Source organism: Ictidomys tridecemlineatus, chromosome 4, assembly GCF_052094955.1.
Source record: "Ictidomys tridecemlineatus isolate mIctTri1 chromosome 4, mIctTri1.hap1, whole genome shotgun sequence".
NCBI lineage: Eukaryota > Metazoa > Chordata > Mammalia > Rodentia > Sciuridae > Ictidomys > Ictidomys tridecemlineatus.
Window position 1 is genome coordinate 117,351,836 of NC_135480.1, and position 21,701 is coordinate 117,373,536.

The window sequence follows — 21,701 nt, forward strand, 5'->3', positions numbered from 1 at the left end:
AAGATCTAACAGTGAAAGGGAAAAGAAAAATATAACAGACTTCTAAGGGATTATGTAAGAAAATATTTACACAAATATATGGTAGGAAAAGACTTTACAACCACTATGGAAAACAGTATAGAGGTTTCTCAAAAAACTAAAAATAGATCATATGATCAAATGTGATCAAACTCTCTCACTCCTGGGCATATATCAGAAGGAAATGAAGTCAGCAAAGAAAAAAGAGATACCTGCATCCCCATGTTTACTGTGGTACTATTTATAATAGCTAAGCTATGAAATCATCCTAGGTGTCCATTAACAGATAACTGGATAGAGAAAATAGTGTATATACAAAGGAAGTATTATTCAGCCATAAAAAGAGTGAAATCCTGTCATTTGCAATAAAATGGATAGAACTAGAGAACATCATGTTAAGCAAAATAGACACCCATATAAAGACAAATACTGCATTTTTTTCTGATATGTGCAAACAAAACAAAACAAACAAAAATAAATAAATAAAAAGAAGGAAGTAAGAGAGAAAGAAACCCAAAAGTAGAAGAGGGATTATTAGGAACTGAGGTAGGAGGAATAGGGTAGGAAGGTGAAGGAAAGAGAGAGGGTAGAAGAAGAAATGATCAGTAGGACTTGATCAATGCACAACATATGCATGTATAGAAATATCACAGTGAATTCCACTAATCTGTACAACGTGTTAATAATTTGAACCACAAATAAAAACCAATAAAATGATGATATGCTAATCACAAAGAAAACCAATCACAGACTAAACACAATCAAAAGAGTAGAGAATGCATTTAGCATGCGTGAAGCCCTGGGTTTAATCTATACCACCAAAAAAAAAAAAAAAAAAAGTAGTAAAGAGTAAAAAGGTAAACCATAGAGTGGGAGAAGACATGTGCAATATATAAGCTTGTATACTGAAAATGTAATGAACACTTTCAGATGAATAAGCAAAAGAGTAACAATCCAATAAAAACTAAGACAAGAGACCTTAACAGGTAATTCACAAATATGAATGTTTAAGTGGTAATCCACATAAAAAAAGACTCAATCTCATTAGTCAACATGGAGTATAAACTGAAGACAATGAAATACCGATTTCACTCACCAAAAGAAAAAAAAATTCAAAATGCTGTTTGAGACACAGAACAACTGAAATACATTAATAGTAAAAATGTAAATTGCAATGACCATTCTGGAAAATTCTAGCAGTTTTAAAGATGAATACAAACATTATTTATTTAACAATAAATTTCCTACATATATACCCAATAGATGTGTATATATAAAGATATGTATATGAATGTTCACAACATAAATTTGATTGTGTTTCAGTCACAAATATCACACTTATGTGTATTTGTGTGTGTGTGTCCAGGAATTAAAATGAATGATCAACATAATAATCTGAATGATTTTTACATTATGCTGAATGAAAGGAACTAGACTCACAAGAGACATACCACAGAATTCCATTTATATAAAGTTCAAGAATAAAGCAAAGTAGGGGCTGGGGATGTGGCTCAAGCAGTAGCGCGCTCGCCTGGCGTGTGTGCGGCCTGGGTTCGATCCTCAGCACCACATACCAACAAAGATGTTGTGTCCGCCGAGAACTAAAAAATGAATATTAAAAAAATTCTCTCTCTCTCTCTCCTCTCTCACTCTCTTTAAAAAAAAAAAAAAAGAATAAAGCAAAGTAATATGTGGTGTTAAAAATCACAAGAGTAGCTCCCCCCTAAGGAAGAGAGAAGGAGGCTGGCTGGAAGGAGATTGAGGGTACTTCTTGGGCCCAACAATGATCTATTTCTAGACCTAGATAGTAGTTACATGGGTATATTTTCTTTGTAAAATGGTTTGTTTAATTTTCTATGTACCTCTATGCATACACTGAGACATAAAATGTTGAAAAAAAGAAAAAAATGGAATAAACCTCCCAAAAGTGTCTCTTGAGCTATCATAGACTTCTTTTTGTGTTTGTGTGAAAAACTAATTCTACTTTTAATCATTTTACAGTGAAATTTTACTACATTGGGTGTGCATAATAATATAGCCCTACAACAACAACAACAACAACAAAAATCAGCTGATTCTATTGCTGGTTAAATCCCTCCCTTCTAGGAAACCTCAGTAAAGCCACCTAGTTGGTAGTGAGAAAATATTTACTGAATGTTTTTTTAGTCATAAAGAATAAAATAGAATAAAAAGAATAAATAAATAAATAGAACAAAAGAGAATAAAAAGAGACTTTATGCAATTCAACTGGCTGCTCTTGCAAATGAGGAAATCAAGGCCCTGAAAGAAGTAGTAATTTGCCACGGCCACGGAGTGGTATTTTATGACACTCAATTCTATTACTCTTTCTATTGTATTATTCTTCCATAACTATATGTAAAAAGTAGGGAAATATTCGTGGAATGATAAAGAAATACAAGAAAAAGAAAAAAGCAACCAAGATAGCTCACACACGAATCAATTATAAGATGACTACAATACAGATTAAAATGTATCATTATGCATGCACCCTTAACAAAATGTTCACTATATGTAGTATAAGCTCAATAAATATTATCAAATGGAAAAAGTATTGCAATGTTACTAAGTCCACCAATCCAATAAAATGTTACAAAAAGTTTAATTTGTAAGTCATTTTTCATAATAACCAGTATTAGGGTTATTATCATATTAGGGAAAGGTACTAATATGATGCATCCATCAATGTTATGTAACAGATATTTAAATACCAGATCAAATTGAAAAGGAGACAGAGGGAAGCAAAGAAAGCAATCAAATGTGACACAAAAACAGTCACCACAAAAATGCCAAAATACTTGCAATGGAAAAATTTATTATTAAAAAGTCATATAGCCTTCTATGAGAAGCAAAAATCATATAGTTAACATACCTTAGTTCCTGGCTTTCTGTAGTGAGGAGGGCAAGAAGTGACCAAGCGAGTACTTGGTTGTCATCCTCCCCATGAAATTTACTGTGATGCTTAATATTCTGCAACAGGAGCTGGTCCAGGCACTCCAGGGCCTTCTCCTGCACAGTGCTCTCACAGTCCATCACCACCGGGATGACCCCCATCAGCCAGGCTTTCTGAATCAGGACACATCTAGGTTGGGCCTAAGGATTAAAAAATTATATATTAGAAAGTCTGATGCTATTAAAAGTCTAAAAGTTCAATCTCCAGCTTATTATAAACTAGTACATACTGATATTTTAAACTTATTTTATCCCAAGGAATAATTAAATACTGATAGAAAAAGTAAAAATATGGATTTCTTAAAGACTTCTCTCATGAAATAAATAAATATGGTTTTAAACTTCTGAATAGCCTATTAGTTGGCAGAAGCAAATTATAGAATTAATGGACCTGTTTTTAGCAGTATCATTTACATACATCTTAATTGACAAAAATTAATCTTGGCCTCTAGCTTAACCAAATTCATCCTGAGAAACTCTTTTTTCCTATCTGAGATTTAAAATGAATTCAAGAAAATGCATTATAATTCAGCAGTAATTCCTAATTATATTTAATAGGAAGCACAGTCTATCATATATAATTGTAAGACTGAAAGATTATCTCTTTTACACTATACAGTAGTTTCTACCAAGTCAACTATACATTAGAAACAGGCCATTATTATGCAGAATCACTGTTTTTTATTTGTTGCTGTTGTTTGTTTGTTTTGTGCTGGGGATTGAACCCAGGGGTTTTAAACATGAAAAATATATACTCTACCACTAAGCTATGCCTCCAGCACTAGAATTACTTTTAATGTAAAATACCATGCATTAGATACATAATGCTTTGCCTCTCACCATAAGAAGTTCAGTAAGAGATTGTAGGGCCTGCTTCCGGACAGATACTGCGGGGTCCCGACAGAGGTCCTGTAGAGTCAACAAGTCCTCCTCCATACCCAAGATGTCAGAGTGTTTCAAAATATTCACTAATACCTGAAGACATATAAACAATAAGAAGTGATGATTATTGCATAAGTATAGAAAAACCAAAGACAAGGGATACTTAAAAAATGTGATTCTTAACATTTTGAGAGTCATGTATCAATCCATCCCTGTTCCCTACAGCATCGCAACTTTTCAATCTGATGAAAGAAAGCTAAGGCCCCTCTCCAGACAAAAATTTTTACATTTATAAAATTTTTAAAAATTTCCATCAATTTTACAAACCTATGGAAATTCATCCAGCGGGTTCCCAGATTAAGAATCTAAACAAAACAAATTATAGATACAAATTTGTGATTTTTCAAAAAGCTAACAACCAATAAAAAAGCTTAAAAGCAGATAATTCTTCTGTACAATTAATCTATAACAAAAATCAAGTTAAGTAATAAATATGGCCTTGAAGTTTTAAAAATATTGCTTTGTATTTCCAAGTTTTTAGTGCTTACAAAGAGTATTTTTTTAAAGGCATAGAAAAATCTCCACCTGAATCGCAGACTTCCTGACATTTGTCTTCTCGTCCCTGATTCTCTTTCTCAACATTGCCATAACACATCTTTCTGTTGAGGAAACATCAAAAATTATTCCTGAAAAATACAGGATGCTATCTAACATTTCACCACCCAATAATGAGAAAATACACTCCTCCTAAAAACTCTCTCAATTAGCTTATGGAACTTACCTCTAAAAATTATTTAGCTTTTCTATTTTGTTTAGCTGTAAACAGGGTTCTCTAACCCATAGGGTTATTTTAAAAAATTCAATGAGATATAAATATATAACAGTCACTTTAAACTTTCCACACTTAAATTGCTAAAGATGCCAAAGAACTTTTTATAATGTGAATTATAATTTTTAATAAGTTAGAAATTTAAATTGAGAATTATAAAAACATTTAAAATGCTTTGTTTTGTTTTGTTTAAACCCAGGGGCACTTTACCACTGAGCTACATTCCCAGCCCTTTTTATTTTTAAATTTTGAGACAGGGTCTTGCTAAATTGCCTTGAACTTACAATCCTCCTGCCTCAGACTTCTGAATTGCTGGGATTACAGGGGTGAGCCACCGTGCCTGGACTTTAAAATTTGTTTCAAAATAGTAAGACATGCACTTTTAAAATGAAAAATAACTCTTATTTTCCAAAATAAAACTAAGACAAAAAAAATGAAAAGAGTGGCAATGTTTTACATTTTTGTAAAGTCTTTAATGTTTGGTTTAATAAAAGCCAGCTGGATTTGCACTTCTGTTTGTCATGATTTCACACATCTCAGGACCTCAGGAAAACTCCAATTTACACTTGCAAGAAAATCATGGTGTGGAAAGTCAAAGATGTCTTGATATTATTATGAACAAAGTATTCATTTCAAGGCCCCCTGGAAGAGGCTTAGGAAAAGGCTTAGTTATTCCTCAGGACCCCCAAACCACACTTTGGGAACTGCAGATATATAAGAAGGCACCTTAAAAAATAAAATATAGAATTACATACTTCTAGAAAGGTATAAACTACAAAACTGACTTAAAAAAATAGAAAATTTGAATATACCTGTAACAAGTAAAGAGACTGAACTGGTCATCAAAAAATTTCATACTGCACATATACAAAAGCCAAGAAACAGATGGTTTTACTGTAGAATTCTACCAAATTATAAAAATGAACACAAATCTTTCACAAGTTATTCAAAAGGTAAAAGAGAAGAATATACTTTCCTACCTCATACTAGGACAGTACTGCTATGACAGCAAAACAGACATAGACTTCTCAAGAAAACAAGGGAATAATATCCCTTATAAAAACAAACACTAAAATTCTAAACAAAATACTGGAAATCAAATCCATCAGGATACAAAAGTATCATACACCATTCTTTGGATTTGTGCAAGGAATGAAATATTGAATCTATGTGTGAAAATCTAATGACATAAAAGTGATAGTAACAGAATAAAGGACAAAACTACACGATCATCTTGATAGATGCAGAAAAGGCATTTGCAAAACCTAAACACTTTTTATTATAAAAATGTTCAACAAACTTGGAATAAAAAGAAACTTCCTCATACTGATTATCCCGGGGGAAGGGAGGAGGAAAACATTGCTAGCATCATATTCAATGGTGAAGACCAAAAGCTTTCCTCAAATACCAAGATGGAAAAACCAAGATGTCTATGCTTCCTTTCTCTATGAAACACTGTACTATGGAGTTTACTTACAGCAAATAGGTAAGAAAAAGAAACAAAAGGCAACAAGATTAGAAAGGAAGAAGCAAAATTATCACTATTCATAGGAGACTTGATGTTCTATATTGAAAATCCTAAGAATATATACACAAACACATACACACGCACACACACAAATATTAGAGCTAATAACAAGGTAAGCATATTGTAGGATACAATATCAATAATCAAAAAAATCATTTGTAAAAACAATGAACAATTTAAAATAAAAAGAGCAATTTTATTTATAATAGTAACAAAAAGAGCAAAATACATGGAATTAAATTTAAAGAGTTGCTCAAATGAAAACAACAACAAAAAAAACACTGAAACAAACTAAAGACCCAAACAATGAGAAATCCAATCTTCAAGAAATAGAGGACTTATCACAGTAAGATGGCAATAGTCCCAAGTGATCTACAGATCAATCCCTTTGAAAATATAAGATGGCATGTTTTGTGGAAATTGAAAATTGATCCTAAATTTTGTATAGAAATATGAGGGACCCTAATTATCAATTTTGAAAAAGAACAAATATGGAGAACTTATACTTTCTGATTTCAAGAATTATTATTGAAGGAAATCAGCACCTTAATGACTCATGAAACAAAAATTTTTGAGGTAAAGGCAATCAAGAAGCATTAAACAAGTCGGGCACAATGGTGCACCCCTCTAATCCCAGCGGCTTAAAAGGCTGAGGCAGGAGGATCAAGAGTTCAAAGCTAGCCTCAGCAACAGTGAGGCGCTAAGCAACTTAGTGAGACCATGTCTCTAAATAAAATACAAAATAGATTGTGAGTAAATCTTTGGGGATGTGGCTTAGTAGTTGAGTGCCCCTGAGTTCAATCCCCAGTTCAAAAAAAACAGAGGAAAACCTTTGTTTATCCTTTCTGTTTTCTGTACAAAGAAAGGATATAAACTTTCTTCTACTGGAGACAACTCTGGATTTTTATAGCCCAAAGGCAGCACCAAAGGAATCTGCAAACAAACCTAAAACTGCATCCCCCCTCCCCACTGTATTTTCCCACAAATTAATTGCTTGTTGTTGAAGGGGTGAGGTAAGTAGAGTTTAAGCCACTGCTTTGAGTTACTTCCCATTAAGATTTCTCAGTTTCTCATCAATCTATCTTTTGTTTCATGGATTCATTCCAACTGAAAACTCATGAGGGTTGAGGAAAATATTAATTTTCCTCTTCTGCACTATAATACAACAGTAATTAATGCAAGGTGGTACTGGCATGCAAACAGATATTAGATCAATGGTATAATATTGAGTACAGAAATAAACTCACACATCTCTGATAAACTTATTTTTGACAAAGTTGCCAATAACATCATCTTTCAAACAAGTAGTACTATGTCAACTGGATACTTACATGCAAAGAATGAAACAATATCATCACACATGCAAAAATTAATTCAAAATTGATCAAAGACCTAATTATGAGAACTAAAATTATGAAACTCTTAGAAGAGGAGGAGTAAGTAAATCTTTACGACTTTGATTAGGTAATTTTTTTTTTTTAGCTGTGACATGCAAAGCATAAGAAAAAATAAATAAATTGAATTTAAAAATTAAATGTTTTGTGCCTCAAATAACACTATGAAGAAAGTGAAAATACAACCCACAGAAAAGAATATTCAAAAATCAAATATTTGACTTAGTTACGGTGGTGATACATTCCTGTAATCCTAGTAACTTAGGAGGCTAATGCGGGAGGATTGTAAAATCAACAGTCTCAGCAATCTAGCAAGATTCTGTCTCAAAATAAAACATGAAAAGGGCTAGGGACATAGCTCAGTGGTAAAGCACCCTGGGTTTCACATATTACTCACTGCAATTATGGTATAGCTATTACAAAAAGTTACAGTTCCTCAAAATGTCAAACATAGCTACATGACCCAGCAGTTCCACTTCAGTGTGTGTCTACACTAAACTTACAGAAGAATGATCATAGCATTTGTGTAATTCTACATCATGTACAACCAGAAGATGAGAAGTTATACACCATTTACGTATGAAGTGTCAAAATGTATTCTACTGTCATATATAACTAACTAATTAGAACAAATAAAAAAATGTAAAGAATTTTAAAAAATGTTCACAGCACAATAACTTATTAATTGGATTCTGGAATGACAAAAGAAACAGGATCAGGTATTGTTTTGTCTTTCCCCCTTCTTTGTGGTGACCTTTCCCCAAACACAAATGTAATCTCTATTGAACATTCCCTAGTAACTAGTTCTTTTTTTGACCAGCAATCCCAAGAGTTTGTAACATTTTTTTCAGGGGCAGGTGGGCGGGGGAATGGAGGTTTACCCCAGATATCAGGGGCACTCAATTACTGAGCCCCAGACCCAGCTCTATTTTGTATTTTATTTAGAGACAGGTCTCACTGAGTTGCTTAGCACCTTGTTTTTCCCGAGGTTGGCTTTGAACTTATGATTCTCCTGACTCAGCATCCCAAAATGTTAGGATTTCAGACGTGTGTCACAACACAACACTCTATTTTAATAAGAAATTAAAATATTTGCTAATGTTCTCTGTAGTGTTACAGTACACTGGGGTTTAGTACATGATAACTAGGAAGTACTTTATTCTACATCTTAAAGTGAAATACAGTATAGTACAAAGGCATCAATTAAGGATAAAATAGAGATTATTTTACTTTTAAGGAAGTGTCTTAATTCTTAAGAGTAAATAAGAAAAAAATTAAAAATTTTTAGTACTATCCATTTGATAATGATAAAATCTGACATACCTCTAGATCCAACTTCACCACTATTGTTTATGTTCGACTCCCCTGAGGGTTCAGAAGGGTTAATTGTCTGTTTCTGGTAGGAAAAAGCTAGAAAAAAAAATTACACTACTTAAGGAAAAAACCTGTTACATTTTTAATAGTATCAGCAAGACATGTTCCTCACTTAAGTTACTTATTACTGAAATGAACTTCTTTGATAAAGAAGCAAAGTACAACATTAAAACAGGTAAATATGGTGGCAGAAAAAATATTTCAAATGTTTAGCAAGTCTTTAAAAACAATTATTAATATTTAAAAATATATTGATATATTACCTGATGAATTTCTCAGTAAGGTACCAGTATGAGTCCCTAGTTGTGAAACTATCGGACCTAAAAATAAGCAGATACATAACAGGGAAAAAGTGTCATGAACCCTGAGTAAGAATCCATAGAGAAATCAAATGTAAGATAATCAGACCTAAAGACAAAGCAATGTATTCTAAATAGCTGACAATTGATAATGTTTCCTAGAAGGGAACATATGGCCCTATAATGCAATGCCCCATACCGAAAAGTAACTGGAAAGGCAGACAACAACTTTACCTCTAAAATATGAATATATGACATTCTTTACAAAGAACTTTAAAATTAATCAGGCCTCCCTATTTTAAAAGTCATTTGAAGCTGGAGGTACAGAAAAGTAGCAGAGCACATGCCTAGCAAGTGTAAGGCCCTAGATTCCATTCCCAACACCCCTACCCCCAAATATACTCAAAATGATTTATGAAAGTGAAATTTAATCATATCAGATCCATTATTTTTGCCATAACAAAGAATGATCATTTTGCAGTCCATTTCTTGATTCTTTTTTTTTTTCCCCTTTTTTAATGGTGCTTTGGTTTGAAGCCAGGGCCTTGAACATGTTAGGCATATACTCTACCACTGAGATATGCCCTCAGCCTCTCCTACTTACTGTTAATGAGGAGCTCCAATACACTCTCTGATGCATTGCTAATGGACAACTCCAAACAATGTGCAAAGCTGGACAGTGCTTTGCTACGGACAGTAGGTGCCTTGTCTAAACAACGATCAAACATAATTTCTTGCACCAAGAATTTGTGCTTAAGGAACTTCTGATGCTCCAAGGAGAGAGTGCCATCTATCTCTCTTTCAGGCAGCTCTAAGAGAGCCAAGACAACATCAAGAGTAAAAACCCGATGTGGGATCTGGTAAAGTAAAATCATAAGAATTACCATCAGTAGGAGAACCAAAGAAATCTTTCTTTATTCAGATCTGGCTGTCATTAGAGGTTTGCAGAGCCAGAACCCAGGATTTTATGTAGACATATCGCCTACCTTAGAACTTCGTGAGTATTTGTAAAGCCAGGCAATGAATGTAGCATAATCTGAAGAAGGAAGTTTACTGAGCAGCTGAACCAGGGACTGAGCTGCAGAAGTGCGATACTCTGATTTATCTATCACCTGAAACACAGAAAGAGAAAAGTTGTCTAGCTAATAACCTCCTATAGGACAAGTGAAACACATGTTGTAATACAAGTTGAACATTAGTGAGAATAGCTAGTTGAATAATCTTTAAGTGTTAGGTAAATGACTTATAAATTTTAGGTTTCAGGCCCATTTGAAAATTAAACCATAAATCCTCTCTCTAGGAAAATGCAAATACAAATTTAGTATACAATTTAAGAGTCTATGGATCTCCAGGGCCCATAGGGTTCAAACTAAGAATCATTTGTCAAAACAGTCACATAAATTTAAGATACTCATGGAAATGAACATTAACTTGACAGTGGATAATATTAGAGAATTACTGTTTTGTTTAGGTTATATTCCTACAGAGTATACATGTGAAATATTATGAGTGAAAAGATATGATGGAATTTACTCCAAAAATATGTTGGGGAGAAATAAACAAATAACACAAAATTGGTAAAAATGGGTTTTGTTTTATTTGGTGGATTATCATACAACTCTGTTTCTGTGTTTAATATTTTCTAAAATATAAAGCTTATTTTTTTGAAAAACAAAACAAAACAAAACACTGTTTTGGGAAACATCAAGTATTAAATAAAACTACTCATTCCCAAGAAGAAATACAGGCACACACCTCCTAATAGTTATGTACTTACATATTATTATAATATTACTATTATTACTATTACTTTTGCTACTAGTAGTAATGCAAATGATACCTTGGCACAGATGTGCTGCAATAAAATACGAAGGACTGGAAATATACTTTCTTTTAGTTCATCCACAAGTGAGCTATTTAAAAGAAAACATACCAACTGCTTATAATATGCCTCTTTTTCAAAACATAATAGTTATTTCCTTTGACTCTGTCCTCAAAAATTATTAGAAATCTCAAATATTAAAAACAATCTTATACATTAAAAATAATCTACTCCCATATTATAAGAACTATTTCAGTAAAATAAAGAATAAAGATATATCTTAAGGAAATGTATATACTATATATACTTAACATATATACACTTTATATATATATATATTTTTTAAAACTATATTATATCAGCACAAAACTGTCAAGGACTTCCTATGCACTGCTTAAGAGAGCTGCTGCTGAGAAGCTGAACTGTCACGGAAGAGTAAAAAATGAAATCTTCATAAAACTCTTTTGACTAATTATTAAATTTCATATTAAGATGTAAAATATATCCTATATCCTTTTAGGGTAAATGTAAGAACAGACTAAGACACAGTACCACCTTGTGGCAGCTAAATGAAATGCTGATACTTTAATGCAATTGTAACATTACTTCTTCAAAAGAAATTACTGTAATGCCCAGACTTGATCCACTTTTAGCATTAAGTTTATTATGAGTATTATTATAACTGGAAACATGATGAACTGTAAAAACTATCAAATCCAAAGTGACAGTGCTTCCTTTTAAAACAGTTATTTAATATTTACATAAGTCCTTAGTGAGGGACATTTGCTCAGTGACCAGATACCATCTACATACCACATCTCCAACCACACCACACACCTGTAGGTATGTAAAACTTTCATGTGCACATACCACTTCTCTTCTGCATTTCCATGCTATAATAGAAATAAGGAAGGAAGGAAAAAAAAAGCCAAGGACAGAGCAAACATATCTTTCCCAATAAAGTTAATGATGGAAATTTTAAGCAGAGTTGAGTGATTTGTGGGAAGAAAAGCAGTCTTTCAATTTTTGCTAAGGAAGTAAAAGCAATTTACTTTTTTTCCTTCAGGAACTATCTTCTGTAGGAAGAGGGGAATAGAAAAATTAGAAGAAAAAGGGGAAAATGGGAGAAGAACAAAAGCAAAAAGACTAGAAACAGAAATGAAGAAGGAGTCCAACTTCCTTTTCTGTTGCAGAGGTGAACACAAACAAAAATGATAGAAAAGGAGGCAATTGTCCTTTCTTAGCAATTGATCACACGGATGACTGGAATTAACCTAGAGGATGGCTCTGACCCAAGATTATAGGTTGTCTATCTCTAAAATGCAGAGGCAGTGATAAAGACCACAAGAACTAAATTATTTTGACTCATAAAACTACCACTGGGATACATATTCCAACTCCATAAAAAATGTCAGAAATTATGTTAGTGCAGGGCCCAGATAACTGAGGGAATGTGATAGAGAGTAAAAATTCAACATTTGTGTGCTTCACCTGATAAACTGGATTGCTTGGTTTCTACGATTAATGACTTGTGATGTAATAGTAAGGGGGGCATGATGGGATCCTTTTACTTCTGACATCAATATTACATTTAGCATTTGATGGAAAATGCTACCAATAACCTAGAAGAGAAAAGAAAAGTCAATTTAAGATACAAGAGAGTCCAAGAGCCTCAAAAGTAGTATATAGACTAAAGTAAACCATTTTGAGCCATCTAAAAAGAGGCAGAGTTAAAAGAATTTCTGGCTGAACACTGGGGATATATTTCTTAGGTAATTAGCTATTCAATAAATGAACAATGTAAATACTTTGAAAGAACTGCTTTAAGTTAACAATAAGAACTTGTTCTAGTTTCTCTCCCCATTCCCTGCATATTATAACCCAGAATTTAGGGCAAGAGGAGAACTGCCAATTATAAATAGTAAACAATACTATTAAAATCCCCTCATTAAAAAGTGGGGAGAGAATACCTTATACTTATATTTTACTTGAAGTTTACAAAGCACCTTTCAAGATATCATTGCATATAATTTTTTCACCTGGCAAATAAAACATTTACTGCAAAACTAAGTATGTGATAGGTGTTGCATTAAGCCCTTTCATATATATAACTAGACTTTACTGTATTTAGTTTTAAGCTTCTCAACAACTCCATGAGGTAAGCAGGACAATGTATAGTTCCCACTTTACAGATAACAAAAGAAACTCCAAAGGTGGGTTGTCCAAGGACAAGTAATTAAAGATCAGGCTAAAACCAAGTTGCCTAACCTCAAGTCAATATTATCACAATTTAAAAGACACACCATTTGTAGAGATACAGTGGACCTAAAAGGATGCATTTCCTATTTATTTTATCTTTTAAAATGTTAAAAAGGGCATGAAAATTAAAAATACTTCTCTGAATTACATCTACAGTTAAATTTCAAAGAAATGACATATAATAAATTATAAAACACTGAAAGGTCTCTAAACAGACATTTTGCTCATTGTTTGGCATGCTTAATTTCATTTAATCCTATGACAAACCTCAAGCTTTCACAAGGTTGAGTAACTCATACAAGGATATGTAGTTAATAAGTAGTGGAGTCAGAATTTGAACACAGATAGGTAGAACTCCAAGCACTCCCCAAAATGTTTTTACCCACCACATACTGCCTCAGTTAACCATATGATAGCCACTAAAAGTCACAGGACTTAGAACAGAAAACTGGGTGTGGCGGGGGGAAGGTGTGATAGATCAAAGTCCTGTGACTTAATGATTACCCTAACTATGATGCTTATTGGCAAAACTACTGAGGTAATTTAGGGGGCGGAATACAGATATCATTACGAACTCCTATAAAATTTCTGTAGAATATCAATTAAAATAATACAAATAATAATAGATATACTGAACACACATGAATTGACAAGGGAAACTTGAAAATTCTGTCTATTCTTTTTAAAACAATTTGATGAATATTTCTGTACTAGTAACTGTGCAGCAGTTTATCTGTTCTTCCTACTTAATTCACACCAGAACCATTTGTTTTTGTCTGAAACCTTTCCTGAAGCTATCAAATATATTGGATATAAACTTGACAATGAAACTGGACAGCAAACAGAAATAGTGCTAGTTTTTATCTTACAAGTAATAGAAGTTCTTGCAGATGATCTAGTAAATTAAAATGGTATTGCAGCAGTTGACCATTATTCACAGAGGATATATACCAAGACCCCTGGTGGATGCCTGAAACTGTTTAATATTAAACCCTATACTGTATACTAGGTTTTTTCCTACGTGTATATACCTATGATAAAGTTTAGCTTATAAATTAGGCATATTAAGAGAATTAACAAGAACACTTCACAATAAAATAGAATAATTACAACATATATAAAATGTAGTGTCTTTCTCTAAGTATCTTAATAAAGCCAGACATAGTGGTGCAGACCCGTAATCCTAACAACTCAGGAGGATGACTGCAGGGCCATCACAAGTTAGAGGTCAGCCTTGGCAATTTAGTTAGATTTAAGACATTCAGCAAAAAAGTATCATTTTCAACTTTAGCTTAGGAGTGAGCAACAATGTTGAATTAGAAAAAACAGTATTTCCTTATCTGGCCATGACAGAGTAACTGATTTTATACTTGCCCTCCTACTACCGTGAACAACCGTAAAACTGAAACAAAATGTCTGAAAATTTTTGGCTGTTGGGGATGTAGCTCGGTGTTGGTGTTACAGTGCCCCTGGGTTCAATCCCCAGTACCACAAACACACAAAGAAATCTTATTGTGCCATACTCACCATGCTCATCCTTCTTCTTCCCTGCAATTGACTATAGGAACCTGAAATCTTGGGGAGTGAAACCAGGATTTTTTTCTTTGGTGGTATTGAGAATTGAACCAAGGGCCATGCACTCAGCCACTGAATGCTTGTATTGGGGACTGAACCCAAAGGTGTTCTACTACTGAGCTATTTCCCCAGCACTTTTTAAAATTTTATTTTAGACAGGGTTTCCATAAGTTGCCCAGACTGGCCTCAAACCCATTATCCTCTGGCATCAGCCTACCTTGTAGCTGGGATTATGGGCATGTGCCATCACATCCAGCTATCAATTTTTTTTAACACCTTTCCATTATGTGATTTGCCTTCTTTCAATACAACTAGTAGCTAAATTAAATCCTTCTCTCCTTTACCTTATCTCCTTCTCCATGAATTGGGGAACATAGCAAATACAATCCACAATAAGCCAGTTCTGGAATGTACTTTGCTTGGTTAAGGTTTCTAAAGAAAAAAGGCAAAACAATGGTTAAAAGACAAGATTTCACTAGAAATATTCCTTGACCCTATAAGCCTTGTTTTATTAGTATTTTTTATTTTACTTATTTATTTTTTTTGAGATATAGTCTTACTCTGTTGCCTGACTTTGAACTCCTGGAGTCACGCAATCCTCCTGCCTCAGCCTTTTATGTAGCTGGGACTAGAGGTGTGTACTCTCTCAGGGCTCATCTATAATTAGTATTTAAATGAATAAGTTCTACCCATACTCCAATTAGAATAAAATAGCACCTATACTTCTGTTGGATCAAAATTTTTATACAATATTTAAATTGTAGCACTGAAAGATTTAATGGCTCACCTGGCTTGTGAAACATTAAATTCATGAAGAACTGGCTCAAAATTAGTTAATATGACAAAGACCTGGAAGAGAAATATCAAGAAAAGGTATAATTTTTCTTACTCTACAAATTATCAGTTATGATCTATACCTTTCAAATTAAAATTATTTGGATTTTGACTTGCCTCTATACAAGTCTGTACACACTGTGGCTTTTCTTTGAGGGAAAACTTGGGCAGAAGTCTTAAAAAATTCTTCAAAAGTTGAAAAATGGCATTTTGAATTTGAGAAAGGTCCCGGGCAGAATAATAAATATTCTCTTCATCATCTTCTTCTTCTTCTATGATTTCATCTATCTGGATTAGCAAAAAATGTATAAGTGACTGTTTAGTAATGCCTAATACTTTGTCCCATGCCTTTTACTTTATCCAAATCAAGGCCAGCTAAACTCCAGGCAGTAGCTGAGTTGCTGATGTGATGTGACTTTGATCAGGTCTCCATGGTCAAGCGGTAATCACTGAACTGGATGACTACTATAGGAGTTTCTTACCTCTCTATTTTTTGTCAATGAAAAATCTTGTGTTTCTAAGATGTTTTGATGTCAGTAAATGCTACCATCCTATTTTGTCATATAGAATTTGGAAATCATGCTATTTTATTTTCATGAACATGAGTCCTTGGGATACTTCAACTACCCTCTCTAATGACAGTTAAGATAATGCAAAAATTATACCAGTTAGCACGCTGCCAAGCACACTTGGGAATAAGCCTATGGAAAGATGATGATGAGGGTAAAAGATGACAAGGCAGAAATATGACGTCAGTACTATACAAAGCCTAAGAGGCAACCTCAACTCATAGAGGATAGCAGATGATAGTTTTAAGATCTTTTGGTTATAATCATGATGAAAATCTTGTTTTTGTATAAATACATTTTATTATTCCACTTACTTCTTACCTCAGTATCCTCTTTCCTGAGTGGCTTTCCTCTTTTTCTGTTCCCCCTTGGATTAGCCTGAGAGCTTTTAGGTTGCTCTTTCTTTCTTTTTCGATTCAAGTTAGATTCCTGAGGCCAGCTCTTTTTTAGAATCTGAATGCACTTGTCAAACATTACTGGGTGAAATACTTGATTGGCTACACTACCTAGTCATAAAGAATAAAGAATATGGTGTGAACATACTATGTATACAACCAGAGATATGAAAAATTGTGCTCTATATATGTAATAAAAAATATAATGCATTCCGTGGTTATATATAAATTTTAAAAAAATAAAGAATAAGCAACTTACATATAATTATCTTGAGATACATCTATAACAACAGATGATAAAGTTAAAAAAAGTAAAATACAGGCTTTTCATTAACTGTAAATAATAATCATCCTTTGGCAAAAAAAAAAAAAAAAAAGGATCATTTTTAACTTCAGCCTGTTGGGTAAGCAATAGTGTTGAATTAGAAATAACAGTATTCCTTCATCTGGCTATGACAGAACAATTGATTTTATACTTGCCCACCAACCATAAACAATATAAAACCAGACCAAAATGTCAAGAATAACTATTTTAAGGCACCAGGAAACTAGTGGCATAAGGAAAGAAATCCTTAGGAAAAGGGAAACAAAGGTAAATCCTGAAATTGGCTCAGTTTTATTTCTACAAGTAATTAATCCTGAAATTGGCTCAGTTTTATTTCTACAAGTAATTTCTGGACAACAGGAAAGAAATGATAAATCTATACAGATTATGATGGTGTTTCTAAATTGAGAAATGAGAGTCAGAAAGACAGGGCTAGCTAGAATTTATAAGGAAGAGTACATTAAAAAGTAAAACTCTAGAAATCTGCATAGGGCTAAATGTAAGATATGCACATGTCGGGTGAAACTTCATTATGGTTGGCTAAAAAAAAAAAAAACTTTCCAAGGCACCAGAAGAGGAATTATTTTCACAACTCACATAGGATTGAGAAGTTTGAACTCTATAGCCAGCCTGAGTGGAGACCTTGATAGAACTCTGAAGCAATCAGATACATCTTAATAGTAGGGCTAAACTAGATGTTGAGTAAAGGCTGCTTTATTACCTGTCATCATATAGGATTTTTAAAAGCTTCCATAGAATCAAGTTACTCTACCAAAAGTTGTCTATCAAGACATACATAAATCCAGACATTCAACAGCCTAATCTTTGTCTACCATCCAATAAAAAAAATTACTAAGTATGCTAAACAAGGAAAGTATACCCCATGAGATGAAACAGAAACTAGTCAACAGAAACAGTCCAAGAATAACAGGGATAATGGAGCTACCTGACAACAACTTTAGAGCAGATATTATAAATAAGCTCAAGAATTAGGGCTGGGAATATAGCCCAGTGGTTACAGCATGTGCTTAATGAGGCCATGGGTTCAGTCCCCAGCACTGAAAAAGGAAAAACAAAAAACAGGTTTAAGATTTAATTGTAGATATTAGAATAATTAAGAGAGAAATGAATCAAATGGAATTTCCTTGATCTGGAAAAGAAACTTTCACCAGATGCACTAGATGCTTTTAATAGTCGATTAGACATTACAAAAATAAAGATAAGCAAACTTAAAGTAGAAATATAGAAATTAAAAAAGATTAATAAAGACTGGATAACCTATGGAAGAATATCAGTCTACCATGAGTCCCAGAAAAAAGGAAGCTAAGAAAACATTTGAAGAAATGTAACTGAAAAATTCCTAATTTGTTGAAAACTATAAATACAAAGATCCAAGAAACTTAATGAACTCAATCATGATAAATACAAAGGAAATTATAATGAAGCATATCTAATCAGATTGCTGAAACAGAAAATCTTACAAGTAATCAAACACCCTCCCCTACTCCTTGCAAAAAAGACACAAAGCATATAGAGGAACTATGTTAAAAATCATAGATGTGCAGTCACAGTGGCACACACCTGTGATCCCAGAAAATCAGGAGGATCTTGAGTTCAAACCCAGCCTCAGCAAATTATCAAGGTCCAGACACAGTTTCTAATAAAATATAAAAAGGGCTGGGGATGTGGTTCGGTGGTTAAGTGCCCCTGAGTTTAATCCCTTGTACCAAGAAATAAAAAAACAAAAAACAAAAATCACAGATGCCTATATCAGAAACATCATAAATATGTAAATGAGACAACCATGAAACATCTTTAGACTACCAAATGAAAAGAAGCAAATCAAACCAATATAAACCAAAAAACCTATCAACCTAAAATTCTATATTTGGCAAAAACACGATTAAAGGTGAAATAGTCATTTTGTGCATTCAAAATCCATGAGAGTTGATCTCCATCAGACCTGCACTATAAGAAATATTAAATAAAAGTTCTTGAAGAAAAATTATATGAAGATGACAACTTTTATTTATTTTCTTGATTTAAAAAATTCTATAAAAATAAAGAAGGAATGTTAATGAATCATAGGGTTTACAACATATAGAAGTAAAAGTTTGTATAACTATGCAAAGAAGAAAGGAAAATATATCATCTTAAGGTTACTGCATTATGTGTAAGACGGCAGAATAGTATATGAGGATAGACCCAAATCAAGCACTTATATACATTCAAAAAAGCATAGATAATAAACCAAAAGAGGAGACTTATAGGGTACTAAAGAAATCACCATTAAAACAACAACAAAAAAACACAGAAAGAGGGTCAAATGGAACAAAAACAGATGGAATGGGATAAACAAAAAATAAATAGCAAGTTGTCAACCATCCATACTGAAATTATATGAAGTGTAATTTAAACAATCAGAAGGATAAAAAATACAACCCAGTAACAGATAGTGTGTAAGAAACCCTTCAAATACAAATACACAGATTAAAAACAGGGTTCAGTAGTGTACCTGTAATCCCAGCAGTTTGGAAAGCTGAGGCAGGATGATTACAAGTTCAAGGCCAGCCTGGACAATTTAGTGAGACCCTATCTCAAAGTAATTTTTTTATTTATATTTTTTATTTGTTCTAATTAGTTACACATGACAATAGAATGCATTATGACACATCATACATAAATGGAGTATAACTTCTCATTCTTCTGGTTGTACAGGATATGGAATTACACCAGTCATGTAATCATACATGCACAGAGGGTAATAGTTTCCTATCCATTTTACTATCCTTCCTACTCCTATATTCACCCATTCCCTACTCTTCACTCCACTCTGCCTAATCCAAAGTACCTCTATTCTCTTACCCTCACCCCTTATTGTGATTTAGCATCTGTATATCAGAGAAAACATTCAAGCCTTTGGTTCTTTGGGATTGGCTTATTTCACTTGGCATAATATTCTCCAGATCCATCCATTTACTGGCAAATGTCATATCATTCTTCTTAATGGTTTAGTAATACACCATTGTGTATGTATACCACATTTTCTTTATCTGTTTAGCTGCTGAAGGGCACCTAGGTTGGTTCCACAGCTTAGCTATTATGAATTGAGCTGCTATAAACATTGATGTGGCTGAGTCACTTTAGTATGCTGATTATAAGTCCTTTGGGTATACTCTTAGGAGTGGGACAACTGGGTCAAACGATGGTTCCATTCCAAGTTTTCTAAGGAATCTCCATACTGCTTTCCATAGTGGTTGCACCAATTTGCAGCCCTACCAGCAACATAAGAGTGCAGCTTTTCCCCCACATCCTTGCCAACATTTATTGTTGCTTGTATTCTTGATAACTGCCATTCTGACTGAAGTGAGATGAAATCTCTGTGTAGTTTTGATTTGCATTTCTCTAATTACTAGGATGTTGAACATTTTTCATATATTTCTTGACTGACTATATTTCTGCTTCTGAGAAGTGTCTATTCAGATCCTTAGCCCATTTATCAAAGTAATTTTTTTTAAAGTGCTAGGATGCAGGTCAGTGTAGAGTGCTTGCCTCCCTGTATAAAGCCCTGGTTCACATCTACTCAACACTGTATGGGAGATCCTAGCCAGAGCAATAAGGTAAAAAAATAAAAGATAACCAAATTGTAAATAAATTAGTAAGACTGTGTCTATTCACAGATGATATGGTCTTATGTTGAAAAAATTCTTTTAGAACCAATAAATGAGTTTTAACAAGGCTGAAGGATACAAGATAAATAATCAAAAATCATCTCATTGCTACTACTAAACAATCCAAAAATGAAATTAAGAAAACAATATCATTTATAATAGCATTGAAAAAAACAAAAAATATTTAGGAATAAGTATTCAAAATAAGTGTAAGAGTTGTACACTGAAACTATCATTTAAACATCACTGAAACAAATTTAAAGAGACCTAAAACAAATGAAAAGATATCCTGTATTCACAGATTGGGAGAAAACATTAAGATGGTAACACTCCCCAAAATGATCTACAGATTCAATGCAATCCCTGTCAAAATCCCAGCTGTCATTTTTTGTAGAAATTCACATGCAGAACCTACAAATCATACAGAAATGTAAGGAATAAGGAACAGCCAAGAAACTCTTGAAAACTGTGAATGAATACTAAGTATCAACAGCATCCCAACCATACTGCAGAGACATTTAAAACAGAAGGTAATTCGCGAGAATATAGCTAAGGCATAAATATCAATCCGAATCATCTGGCAGTGAAAGAGAGGAGTGAAACAAAATTTCTAAAACTACCACTTTTCTGAAATGGCCCAGTTACAACCGAAATACTCAATACTTAGCAACTAAATTCTTTAGGAGCAAGTCATTAAGGAAGCATTAATAACACAAATTGTTGTTCAAAGTTTTAAATATCTTTTTACCTGTTCCCAAGCCATTCTGAAAAAATCCTTAACATAAATTACAAATGCATTTATACACACAAGCAGGCCAAGTTGACCAATCCTGTGACTTTCTTTTCTGTAAGAAATGGGCTGGAGGCATGTAGCTCAGTGATAAGGTGCTTGCCTAGCATGCATAAGGACTTTGGTTCAATCTACAGCACCACAAAGAAAAACAAAATTTTAGGTTC

The 21,701-nt window shown here is 33.3% G+C and overlaps 1 protein-coding gene across 2 annotated transcripts in view; it reads right to left on the reverse strand.

Annotated features, from left to right (window-relative positions):
- Ncapd3 (non-SMC condensin II complex subunit D3) overlaps positions 1–21,701 on the reverse strand; it is a 70,966-nt gene that overhangs the window by 42,667 nt on the left and 6,598 nt on the right. For both annotated transcript variants that reach the window (XM_040285568.2, XM_005337511.5), the window contains exons 4-16: positions 16,675–16,859; positions 15,902–16,072; positions 15,738–15,799; positions 15,295–15,382; positions 12,608–12,738; positions 11,135–11,207; positions 10,281–10,406; positions 9,899–10,151; positions 9,259–9,315; positions 8,945–9,031; positions 4,456–4,529; positions 3,829–3,963; positions 2,909–3,129 (exon numbers count right to left, since the gene is read on the reverse strand). In XM_040285568.2, the coding sequence (XP_040141502.2) occupies positions 2,909–3,129; positions 3,829–3,963; positions 4,456–4,529; positions 8,945–9,031; positions 9,259–9,315; positions 9,899–10,151; positions 10,281–10,406; positions 11,135–11,207; positions 12,608–12,738; positions 15,295–15,382; positions 15,738–15,799; positions 15,902–16,072; positions 16,675–16,859 (1,663 nt within the window). The remainder of the gene's footprint in view (positions 1–2,908; positions 3,130–3,828; positions 3,964–4,455; positions 4,530–8,944; positions 9,032–9,258; positions 9,316–9,898; positions 10,152–10,280; positions 10,407–11,134; positions 11,208–12,607; positions 12,739–15,294; positions 15,383–15,737; positions 15,800–15,901; positions 16,073–16,674; positions 16,860–21,701) is intronic.